Source organism: Physeter macrocephalus, chromosome 10 (genome assembly GCF_002837175.3).
Source record: "Physeter macrocephalus isolate SW-GA chromosome 10, ASM283717v5, whole genome shotgun sequence".
NCBI classification, from domain to species: Eukaryota; Metazoa; Chordata; class Mammalia; order Artiodactyla; family Physeteridae; genus Physeter; species Physeter macrocephalus.
This window is the reverse complement of record NC_041223.1, coordinates 72,551,558-72,563,705: the sequence shown is the minus strand read 5'-3', so window position 1 is coordinate 72,563,705 and position 12,148 is coordinate 72,551,558. Positions and strand designations below refer to the sequence as shown.

Below are 12,148 nucleotides of genomic sequence, written 5' to 3'. Positions count from 1 at the left end.
CACAGCGCTCCCCTGTCTCCCTCGTCTCGCCCTTCTTCCTTTCCACCTCCTCTTTTCCTCTTTCCTCTTTCGTTCTTTCAAGTGATGAGCTCGCGCAACCACAAACCCACTCACACAAACTAGGCATCCCTCTTTAGAAAACTTTTAAAGAGGCGAGAATCAGGGAGGACCTGGAAGCGGGGTGGACCCTCCAACTCCTCCCTCGCACCCCGTTAAGAACAGCCCACCACCGGCGCCCAGGCTCCCCGGACGGGCCGGGACCGCGGCCGGTGCCCGGTCCCCAGCGGGAACAACCTCCCCACTGTTCCCGCCCGGAGCGGGTGCCAGCCGCCAGCCGCGCCCCGGCAGCCCGGCGGGCCGGGGTCGTATCGGGTGACCGCGCGGGCGTGCGCCTGGCTGTGGGGCCGGCCTCCGGGCCGCAGGAGAGCCCGCCCAGGCCCGGCCCCGCCTCGCCTCGCCTCGCCAGCTCGCCCGCCCGCTCGCCGGCCCGGGCCCTTGACTCCGGCGCCCGCCGCGCTCGCCACCGCACGCCTCCACCCGCGCGGCTCGCCAACACTCACCGCGCTCGCGCCCTCGCCGGCAGCTGCAGCGATGGGTCCCCGAGGCGCAGGCGCCTCCGCGCTGAGGCTGCTCGCGCTGGGCGCGCTGCTGTGGCCCGCGGCAGGCGGCTGGGAGCTCACCATACTGCACACCAACGACGTGCACAGCCGGCTGGAGCAGACGAGCGAAGACTCGAGCAAGTGCGTCAACGCCAGCCGCTGCGTGGGCGGCGTGGCACGGCTCGCCACCAAGGTGCGCCAGATCCGCCGCGCCGAGCCCCACGTGCTGCTGCTCGACGCTGGCGACCAGTACCAGGGTACCATCTGGTTCACCGTGTACAAGGGCGCCGAGGTGGCGCACTTCATGAACGCCCTGGGCTACGATGCCATGGTAAGACGGCGAGCCCGGGAAGCTCGGGAGCCCCCTGGGTAGAGTCCCCGGACCGAGAGAGAAGCCGGGGTGGGGGAGCCGCTGACGGCGAGGCACGGGTGGCGAGCCTGGGACCGGGGCGCAGAGCGATGTGGGGAGAAAGCGAGACTCCCCGTCAGTGTGCCAGGTGGACGCAGACATAGACGCCCCTTGGCCGATTCGTCTTAAACGGACTGATGTTGCTGCACCCTCACCGTGAGATGGGGCATTTCGAGGAGCGGGTCCCAGCCCTGCCAGTGAGGGCGTTCCGCTGGGGTGCGTGGGACCCCAATTATCCAGAGCCTGGGACCGAGGTAGACTCGTCACGAACCTCTCATTTACTGCTCGGTCTTTCGAAGAATGCTTTATCTCGATTTACCAATAATTGGAAGTGAAGCTAACTCAGGGTCAGAGAGGTTGAGTGCATTATCCAGGTCACCCAGCTCCAGAATAGGGAGACAGGTTAAGAATGGACTCCAGAGCCCTTTGACCCCGCAGCTTAATCATATTTAAGCTGGCAGCCTTGGGGAAAAGGCTGGGCACCTTCTGTGTGCAACTGACTTTCTCTCTGCCTCAGTTCCTGCCTCTATAATATGGGGGTAATAATTCTATCTACTTCAGAGGATTGCCTGGCATGTAGTATGGCCTCTTTAAATGTTAGTTCTTTTTATTACCAGACCCTGCTGTAGAGGTTTAAGCACAGAAAGAAACTTCCAGAGGAGGCCAAAATGCTGAAAACACTGGGTTTCAAAGGATTTCAGTAAAACCAGTTTAGCAGAAGAGATTTAGGAAGAGAGTCCAACTTAAGAGATGAGAGGCTCTTAAAACATGTCCAAGAGTTTAAGTCCAAGTTCCCCAGTACTCTGTTAAAGGTGGTGCCTTATTTGTTAGACTGAATTCTAGAAAAGGAGCAGAGAGGAGTTACACAGTAATAAATAGGTATGACTTTTGTAAGTCAAACCAGCACCAAGTTTAACCCTGTGTAAAATCCTAGAGTGAAGGGATTCTGTGGAGAAACTGGCGGCAAGAAATCCTAGGAGCTTTAGAAGAACAGAGCAGGGGTCCAGGGAAATCTGTGAAGTCCATGTGTGTGCATCTGGAAGGCAGGGAGAGGTGTGGTACAGGCTGGAATACAGAGGGCTAATGGCACACTTTGTATCAGAAGAGCACAGAGGTCAGCAAAGCACAGTGCTGTAGTTTTCCCCCCCGGAAACCTGGAGAGAGGAGGACAGGAAAAGATAAGAGGGTAGAGTTGTTTTGTTTGGGGGGTTTTTTCCAAGAAAGCTCATTGTAGAGAGTTGAGAGAAGGGCAGAGAGCTCTCCTCTCCATTCTGATCGTTGGTTTTAAGGTTATCGGGGATGCTCAAAGCAGCAGCAATACAAAGGGACCCCTGAGCCCCAGAGTTTATCTGGGGAGCTCGCCAGCATCTGGACTCCACCAAAGAATCGTGGGTCTCAAGAATTCCGTGTGTGGCCTCTTAGCGTTCTTATCTCCGCGGCTCAACCTGTTACCTAAGGTAACAGCAGAATAAATATTTATAAAATTGACCTGTTGCTAGCCTATGTTGCCATTTCCTCTGAGGAAGAATAAACCTTACATAAATTTGTTTTGATTTCATGTATAACCACAACTTTGTAAACTTTTCTTTTTGTGACACTTTTCTCCACAGTTGTGTAGACTCTTTCTGGTGAAAAAAAGATGGATAATTCCTAGTTTTCCTGAATAATAATGTTTTTCTCTCGAAGTCAAATTAAGCTCATGGTGTTAGTCATCATATCAAGTGTTTCTGAAGGATGCTGGGTAAAACCGAAGCAGTGTGCTGCAAGTTACAGCCCATCACCACTGGGACCTTTTAGAATACTTTCTATTGGATGAAATTACTTTCTTTTCAATTTCACTAAGAATAATTGGACTGGGGCCTGAGGAAAACTAGGCAGCTTATATAATGTTGGCAGGGGGTAAGGAGGGGGAGGAGGGTCAACAGCCCGGTTCCTGATAGCATCTTATCAGACTTACTCTGTGCAGTTCTGGGGTTTGACAAACATGATTTGACCTGCGTAAAATCCTAGTTCTCGCGTTGCTTTAACAAAGCTCTGCCGTGTTCTGGGTTCACAGAGGTTTTTCACTGTCATTTTGCTTATACTGCTCTCAGGGAATTTATCGCTGTTCTGCTGTTAATGTTCCTCCCATACCCACCCACCTGCCCCTACATCTTGACTCCCAGGAAGCTGGAGATTGAGATCAGGGTGGAAAACAGTTGTGCAGGGGCGTCTCCAGTTCTCTAGAAACTGGACCTGGTTCGAGGAGCCACATCTAAGGATGCGTGGGTCTGGAGGGCAAAGAGGAAGCTACTAGCATCTAGCTTAACCTCAGGAGTTCCCTAGACCTCTGGACCCGTGTGTCCCAGGGAGAGAGCTGGAGGGGTTCTGATAGCTCTGGAGCCTAGGGCAAGCCTGGGGAAGACACCTGGACCCAGCTGCCAGGCAGAAAACTCTAGAGGGAGAATGTCACAAGTCGCTGTGGCGAGCATTGCCCTCTGAGGAATGCGCCATTAAGACCCTCATAAACCTCAGGGCCCGATTGTACTCTCCTTGGTATGCATCCTGGACTTTGTGGTATGAACGTAAAAAAGGAGATGGCCTTTGGCCAGATCGCTCCAGGGACCTGCTCAGTTACTGAGAGTCCCTGGTTGTTCCCTAAAGCTAGGATAAGCAACCCTGGAGGGGAAGTTGGTGCCTTTGTGGAATAAGCAATTAACCCGTCTCGCGCCTGCGAGCAGCAGGATGTTCGCCAGGATGTTCGCGGCGCCGTGCCCCGGGCGCTGAGACGGAGCCCGCAAGACAGTGGCATTCCTTTCTTTTAGGGCACAATGAGTATGCAAAGTCCCTGCAGATATGGTGGCGACTAAGCCGAGATAAAAGACCAGTTCTACAGAACAATGTTTATACAAGGTTTCTGCTTTAGGGGTATATATATGACTATGCTTTGTTATTAAACTTGCCTTGCAACCACCAGTTGTTTGTGCCCTTCTGATCCCATACCTTGGTGCTCTCAGTTCCCTACCCTCTCTCGTCGATTGTTGCTCCACTTTGAGGACCCGCCGCGCTGGCGGCAAGTCGCTAGTTGGTGTCGCTGTATTGGCAGAGGGACAGGAAGACAGCTCAGATGTGCAACCGATGTGAGTTTGGCACGTTGCTTTCTCTGAGCGTCCTGTTTCCAACTGTAGAACAGGAGGGATCACCCCTACCCAACGGTGTAGGATTTTTGCAAGCGATACATGAGATAATAAATGTAAAAATCCCTAGCACCCTCCTGGCTCAGAGTACTCAGTAAAGGTTAGCTCCATGTGCCCTGCCAAAAAAAGCAAAAGTTGTGAGGAATGGAGGTTTGGGTTTTCAGCTCTCAGTTTATCTGATTCTGACTGCCCCGCACAGCCTACCATCCTCCTCCGGCCCCTCCACCACCTCTTCTAAGTCCCATTGTCTGAACTAATTTTTTTTTTACCTTTTAAACAAAATTTTTATTTAAAAAATTATTTTTAAATGCTAATCATGTAACACCATGTAGCAGTTTGTATTTGCAAGGCTCACCAGAGGTTTGATTATTATTTTTTTTGGACTGAGCTATCCTTAGTGTTTCCTCATTGAGTGGTGTCCCTCTTTATCTACCCCATACGTACACTGTGCATCGTGCCCCATGGAGACCTCCACACATTTTAGCATCAGCTCCCCCATGATGGGTTTGGAGATCGCACACATCATGCTGCATTTCCACAAATGTGCTGCCCCGAACAGCCTCTTGCAGGTCCCGCCTGTGAGGATTTCTTTGGGATCCACACCCAAGGGCAGAATTGCTGGCCACAGCGACTGTACTGTAAGGACCGCCAGATTGCTTTCCTGGAGCCCCTACTCACCACACCCACCCCAGGCAGATGTGACCCCCGCATCCTTACCCCCGCTTTGCATCATTCTCCAGCTTTCCAGGAGGTGCAAAATGACATCTCATTGTTTGATCTTGTATTTTTCTAATAACTAGTGAATTTGATATGTTTGTTAACTTTGGGGGTTTCCTCTTCCCTAATTGCATGTTCACATACTTTGCTCTTTTTTTTTTTTTTTTTTTTTTTGCGGTACACGGGCCTCTCACTGTTGTGGCCTCTCCCATTGCGGAGCACAGGCTCCGGACGCGCAGGCTCAGCGGCCATGGCTCACAGGCCCAGCTGCTCCGCGGCACGCGGGATCTTCCCGGACCGGGGCACGAATCCGCATCCCCTGCATCGGCAGGCGGACTGTCAACCACCGCGCCACCAGGGAAGCCCCTTTGCTCTTTTTTTAAAAGTTAGGTTTGCTCTATTCTTCCTGATTTTCAGGAATTCTAAGTGTTGATCTGTAATCAATTTTAGACATTGCAAATATCTTCTATTTAGGTTTAGTCATTTTGTCTGTAGTGTCTTTTCATTGAACAGAAATCCTCCACTTGGTATAATCAAATTAATTTTTGTTTTGTGTGTGTGTGTGTGTGGGAGGGGGGGTTGTGCTTTTTGAAAGTATACACAAGACTTTGTTCATTTGGAGCTTGTCATCCCCTGCGCTCATCCCCGGAATTCAGAGATGGGTACCGTTCTCTCTGCCTTTGAGAGATAATGAATCTATAATCTGGGGCTATGCCATTCAGCAGTCTGGGTCATCAGTTCCTCATCTGTAAAATCTGAGGTTCCTCACATCTCGAAACCAATGGCGTCCTAAGAAATGTTTTGATCCATTTCTAAAAATTTATTTTATTTATTTATTTTTTTGTTTATTTATTTATTTTTGGCTGTGTTGGGTCTTCACTGCCCCGCGTGAGCTTCTCTCTATTCATTTTCTTTTTAAAAAACTTTTTTTGGCTGCGTCGGGTCTTTGTTACGGTGCGCAGGCTTCTTTGTAGTTGTGGTGCACGGGCTTCTCTCTAGTTGTGGCGTGCGGGATTTCTCTCTCTAGTTGTGGCGCACGGGCTCCAGGGCGCATGGACTCTGTAGTTTGTGGCACACAGGGTCTCTAGTTGAGGCGTGCAGGCTCAGAAGTTGTGGTGCGCAGGCTTCATTGCCCCGCGGCATGTGGGATCTTAGTTCCCTGCCCAGGGATCGAACCCATGACCCCTGCATTGGAAAGCAGATTCTTTATCACCGGACCACCAGGGAAGTCCCTTGATTCCATTTTGATTTAGTGAAGGGACAGGAGGATGAGGCACAGGTACAGAGGCAGGAATCTGCAAGATGGATCAGCCCGGACCAGAGCAAGGTGGCAGGAATCAGGGGAGATGAGATTGTGTACGGTTTACAGGCCACCCTGAAAAGTGTGGGCTCTCCTCTGTTGTCCTGGGGAGCCACTGGAGGTTTCTGAGTAGAGGGACTGTGGTTAATAAAAAATAAATATTTTGTCTTTGTCTGCAGTTCCTGGCACATAGCTCCCCAAACTCTTGGGGATGAGTGATGAGTGTCCTTTGTATGCTAGTGAGGTGACTGATAGCTGGGAACCCTTAGGCAGCTTCAGAATGAGGGCTGGTGGCCAGAAAGACCCAGCCAGGATTAGAGGGTAGGAACTTTCAACCTCTGGCAGGGGGAGGGGCCCGGAGATTGAACTAATCACCAATTGTCAGTGATTTAATCAATCATGTCAGTGTGATGAAACCTCCATAAAAACTCCTAAATGGTGAACACATTGAGGTGCCCGGAGGGTGGTGTGCTCAAAGAGGCCATGTGTACCCCTCTACTTGTACATCTGGTACCATGCATGTCTTCCATTTGGCTGTTCCTGAGTTGTATCCTTTAAAATACACCAGTAACAGTAACCAAAGCAATTTCCTGCATTCTGTGAGTGGTTCTAGCAAATTATCAAGCCTGTGGAGGGGCTTGTGGGAATCCCTGATTTATAGCTGATGGGTCAGAAGTACAAGTGACCCAAGACTTGCAGCTGGCATCTGAAGAGGCAGGCTTGTGGCTCTGAGCCCGGGATTTGTGATCTGATGCTCATTCCAGGTAGACAGTGTCAAAATGGAATTGAATTGTTGGACACCCAGTTGGTAACCGCAGAGAACTAGAGAACTGGTTAATGTGAGAAGACACCTCCCGGCAACAGAAGGAAATCCTAGTTTTGGAGGATGAGCAGAAATGAATGGGAGGGCGAAGATACCAGAGAAGAGGAGGGGAGAAGGGGCTGGGCAGTGGTCTAGGTGGGAGGTGATGGGGCCTGAATGCAACCGGACAAAGTGCTCATGTGCCCACGGCGCAGAAAGCCAAACTGACAGCGGGAGTTTGCATCAAAGTCGGGGTGTATTCCAGGGCGCCAAGCAAAGGAGTGGGAGATGAGCCTCAGATCCACTCCAGCTTAGTCTTTGAGTTAGGGGTGTTTTTATTTTTTTTATTTTTATTTTTTGTTGTTTTGTTTGTTTTGTTTTTTTGTGGTACGCGGGCCTCTCACTGTTGTGGCCTCTCCCGTTGCGGAGCACAGGCTCCGGACGCGCAGGCTCAGCGGCCATGGCTCACGGGCCCAGCCGCGCCGCGGCATGTGGGATCTTCCTGGACCGGGGCACGAACCCGCGTCCCCTGCATCGGCAGGCGGACTCTCAACCACTGCGCCACCAGGGAAGCCCTGGGGTGTTTTTAAAGGGGATGAATGAAGACGCTGGGATTAATCATTGTCTTGTGACACGTCTTTTGACATTTCTTAATCGCAGTTTCTGGAGTCAGAATGTCTCCGGTTTATGATTCTCTGGCCAGGTGGTCCATGGCTCCAGGGCCTGTTAGGAGAACAACCTGAGTTTGTACATTAATGATGAAATCTACAATGGCTGATCTTCCTCCTCTGACTCTGGTTGATTACTGTTCAGTTAGCACGTGGTTGAGGTCAGAGGGGACAAGAAAGGGAATAAAGTTTTGAACAGAGAGATTAATCATAAACTCAGTAAGGGAACTCGGTTTTAGGGGGACTCCGGTTCGGAACTATGGTGACGGGGAAAGAAAGGCTGAAGGCACCGGGACCAGTTTCGGTAGGCAGGCAGCGTGGCACAGGGCCGTGAGGGTGAACTCGGGGTGACTGTCTGGGATCAGCTCCCCTTTCTACCACTTAAAATCTACGGGCTGCGAGCAGGTTCTTGGATCTCGTGGAGCCTTCCTTTCCGCAGGAGTAAGGTGGGTGTGATGGCGGTCTTCCCCCCATAGATTGCTGTGGGGTTTAAAGGAGATGATAATGCATGGAAAGTTCTTTGCACAGAGCTGGCCACGGTCACCTTCTGTTGGCAGGAGTGGCTCAGGAGAGGTTATAATCAGAAGATGACTAAGAGGGTTCAAGCCGCGGACACGGCGAGAGTCAGCAGTGTTTAACACTACACCTCAGGAGTGCAGAGGTGTAGTAAGCTTACCCCCTGACAGCTGCAGCCTGTTATTTCCAGCTAAAGGCATTTCCTGAACTTACTGGACATGCTTGTCCCCTGTAGGGCTGTGGCAGACAGAAGCGGTGGAAAGAGATCTGGACAGGACCTCAGGACACCCAGGTTTTACTTCTTGGCTTTTGCAGGTCATTATCTATGTGGGTTTGGGCAGCAGATTCCTCCTCTATGAAACAGGGCATTTGGAGAGGGTGGTCTTTCCATGTCATTTCTCAGCACCTCAGCCCTTGCCCGGCCGTCTGTCTTGCTTCTAATCTGCCAACATAGCTCGGTTTGTGCTGGGACTGAATTTTACGCACAAGTCTAAGTTTGCCTGACAACGCTCTTATTTCCCCTTCACAGTCCATTTCATGGCAGCTGTTTCCTTGTGGAGGGATGGCTTGGGTCTTCTCCCAGATACCTGCAGGTGGCCACTGCTTCCAGACAAACAGGTTCCCAGGATTTTGGATGGAGGGTTACCTTCTTCGTAATAGAAAGTGGTGGCCAAAACGAGAGGATGATGAGCCCAGGTTCAAGCCTGTTGTCTGTGAGGTTCTTTTATTCATTCAGTCCACAAATATTCACTAGGCACTAGCCTGTGCCAGGCTCTGTGCTAAGTGCTTCGGGCAGTGAACAAGACCTGCCAGGGTGAAACTTACGGTTCAGTGGAGGGGACCATGCCCGTCTGAGCCCTTCTTAACCACATAAAGAGTCTGGGTAGGACCTATGAAGGCGGGGAGGGGGGAGGAGCAAAGCAAAGCAAAAATGACTGAAATTCTAATATCTGTGCAAAGGGATTCTCCAACTAAACATCTTGTCTGCAGAAGACAATGCCCGGGTACCATATATGCCCAAATCAACAGTGGGCATGTTTCCCCTCCTCCCCAGAAAACAAATCCCTAAGCAAAGAGAAGTCACCTTATATTCAAGTGCTTAATTACAAAGCCTCTCATATCGAGGAAACTAAATGACTTTATCTTCAATAACAAAGCAGATGTTCTGGGAAGACAGACGAGCCTTGCTGGTTTGGGAAGCTTGAAAAGAGATATCTAATGGCAGTGGGGGTTTTGTTGTTCTCTTTTTAAAAGCAAAGAAAGTTGGTAGTTCTTCCTGGAGCTCAGACCTCGGAAGTCGTGCATGTCTAGTGGGTTGTGGATCCTCGGGCCTCAGTGATGTGAAGAGTCACCTCCCGCCCCCGACCCTGTCTTGTGGCTGTGGTCCCGGACCTTATGCTTCCTCTGTTCCAGTCTGAGTTTCCACACCAGAGCTGGGCTGGGTGAGACCAGCCTCAGGCACAGAGAGGAGGAAGCAAAGGCAGCTTCTTAGCTCATCTTGTCCTAGCCATCTGTGTTTCCTTAACTGAAAAGGGGAAGGAACCAAACAAATCCCACAGCAGATTGACAGCTTTCCCCACTTCACTCACAGATACCTCTGAATGCTGTGTAAGCCCCCTCCCTGGCTGTGTCCTTCGGCTGTGTAACCAGAACTTGAAAATCCTCTTGACACTTCTTTTCCCTCACCTGAATAGTTGGTTCTATATAGAATCCAGACATTAGCTGGAGCCTTCTAGCTCCTCCGAGATGTAGTTTAAACCTGCCTGGAACCCAGTTAGTTGAGCAGGTGATTCTGAAGGTAACAATGGCATGGGTATTTTGCATATACAGAGAGCTTATATGACAAATGTGAAATGCTGTCTGTTCAGTACTTGTTTGTTCAGTCATTCATTCAGCAAACATTGAGGTGCAGGTAAGCTGGATTAAGCCCGGGGATCTTTTCTACTAGTCAATCAGATGCCACGTTCACCTGCCAGGGCCTAAAACTGGGGGTGTGGCGTACAACCCAACACCAGAAGTGGCCACAGCGCCAGAAATGTACCACCCAAACCAGACCTATCTTGTGATCCCCCCCTCTTACGGTTGTTTCTGAGTATCCCTGAGTGATTGGCAGCTGAGCCCTGTTGTGTAATAGACCAGATTCTCCCCTAACCCTTAAATTATAGGGTTTCCTGCAGACTCCTTCACGGGATGAGCTAGTGTCTAAATGACTAACTAAATTCACATGTTGCAAATTTCTGACATATGGCTTTTTGACGTTATCACAATTGAGTTCTGCGGATTAAAACAGAAATTCTTTTCTTCTGTGTAAGGCATCCTGCACTGCTCTTAAATCAATTAATCTTTGCTTCGTTTTTCTTCCACCTGGATTGAAGCCTCTTGTCTTCACTTGGAACATTTTTGACTATCTCAGCCCTCATGTCTTCATCCCCTTATTTGTTAATATAGCTGATGTCATTTGCCTGGGAGCTTCCCCTGACCAGGTGAAGCTTACACTTGGAGCCCTATCCATCCTTAACTGGCAGGGCGGGCCTGCGTCTTTGCCAGGCTCTCTCACACACATCCCCGTCTGTGGTTCCCACTTGCTTTGTGTATGCATGGATGGCTGTGTTTATGTCACGCTCTCTCCCTGTCTGCCCTACCCTTCCTGAGGACAAGGACCAGGGCCGTGTTGCTTGGCACTGTAGAAATCTGGAAGAAACCAGTGGGTTGTTGAATGATACTCATCCCTTCCAGATGCTTGTATTTTTTTATATTCTTTTCCATTATGGTTTTTCATAGGACACTGAACATAGTTCTCTGGGCCATATAGTAGGACCTTGCTGCTTATCCATTCTGTATATAATAACTGTATTTTTTATTTCTTTATAATTTTTTTATTGAAGTATAGTTGATTTACAATGTAGTGTTCATTTCTGCTGTACAGCAAAGGGATTCAGTTGTACATGTATATATACATTCTTTTCTTTCTATGTTCTTTTACATCATGGTTTACAGGTGCTTGTATTAGCGGCAGTTTGGCAGAATAGTTAAGGTCCCGGATGCTAAAGACTCGCTTTGTTCAAACCCCAGCTCTGCCGCTTGCTAGCCGTGGAAGCCTCGTGCCTTAGTTTTCCCATCTCTATAAAGGACAAATAATAGCACCTACCTCATAACATTGTAAGAATTGAATGAGTTCATGTGTGAACAGGGCTTGGCCATGTAGCATGAAAGTCTTAACTATTAGTATTTCTTTTTGTCATTTTTTTGTTTTTAAAATTTTTTCTCTTTCTTGAAATTCCCTCATGTCAAATTCACTGGTAATTTTCACAGTTCTTTGTAAACAAAACTGGGGCTATGAAATGTCCCCTTTCTAATTCAGATACCCTATAGGTATCCTTTGATAGACCAAAGAGTTGATCCCCTTGGTAGATTCCCAATAGAAAGGGACTTCAAAAAGTTCCATTTTCTTGCCAACTGCCATCATGAAATCTGTACAACGTTCACATGTGCACACACAAGACAATGAACAGTTCAGAAAACTTTGTTTAAAAATCTATTCACCAACAAGTGCCAATAAGATATTAGTGGAAATATAAATTAAAACACAGCAGGGACTTCCCTGGTGGCACGGTGGTGGGAAGCAGCCGCATAGCACAGGGAGATCAGCTCGGTGCTTTGTGACCACCTAGAGGGGTGGGACAGGGAGGGTGGGAGGGAGACGCAAGAGGGCGGAGATATGGGGACATATGTTTATGTATAGCTGATACACTTTGTTATAAAGCAGAAACTAACACACCATTGTAAAGCAATTATACTCCAATAAAGGTGTTGAAAGAAAAAAAAAGAATCCGCATGCCAATTCAGGGGACGTGGGTTCGATCCCTGGTCCGGGAAGATCCCACATGCCGCGGAGCAACTAAGCCTGTGCGTCACAACTGCTGAGCCTGTGCTCTAGAGCCCACGAGCCACAACTACTGAG

At 49.5% G+C, this 12,148-nt stretch overlaps 1 protein-coding gene across 1 annotated transcript in view; it reads left to right on the top strand.

The window, feature by feature from the left end:
* Positions 1–476: 476 nt before the first annotated feature.
* Positions 477–12,148, top strand: part of NT5E (5'-nucleotidase ecto) — a 47,253-nt gene continuing 35,581 nt past the window's right edge. The window contains exon 1 of the mRNA XM_007111431.4: positions 477–930. Within this exon, the coding sequence (XP_007111493.2) occupies positions 592–930 (339 nt within the window). The 5' untranslated portion in view covers positions 477–591. The remainder of the gene's footprint in view (positions 931–12,148) is intronic.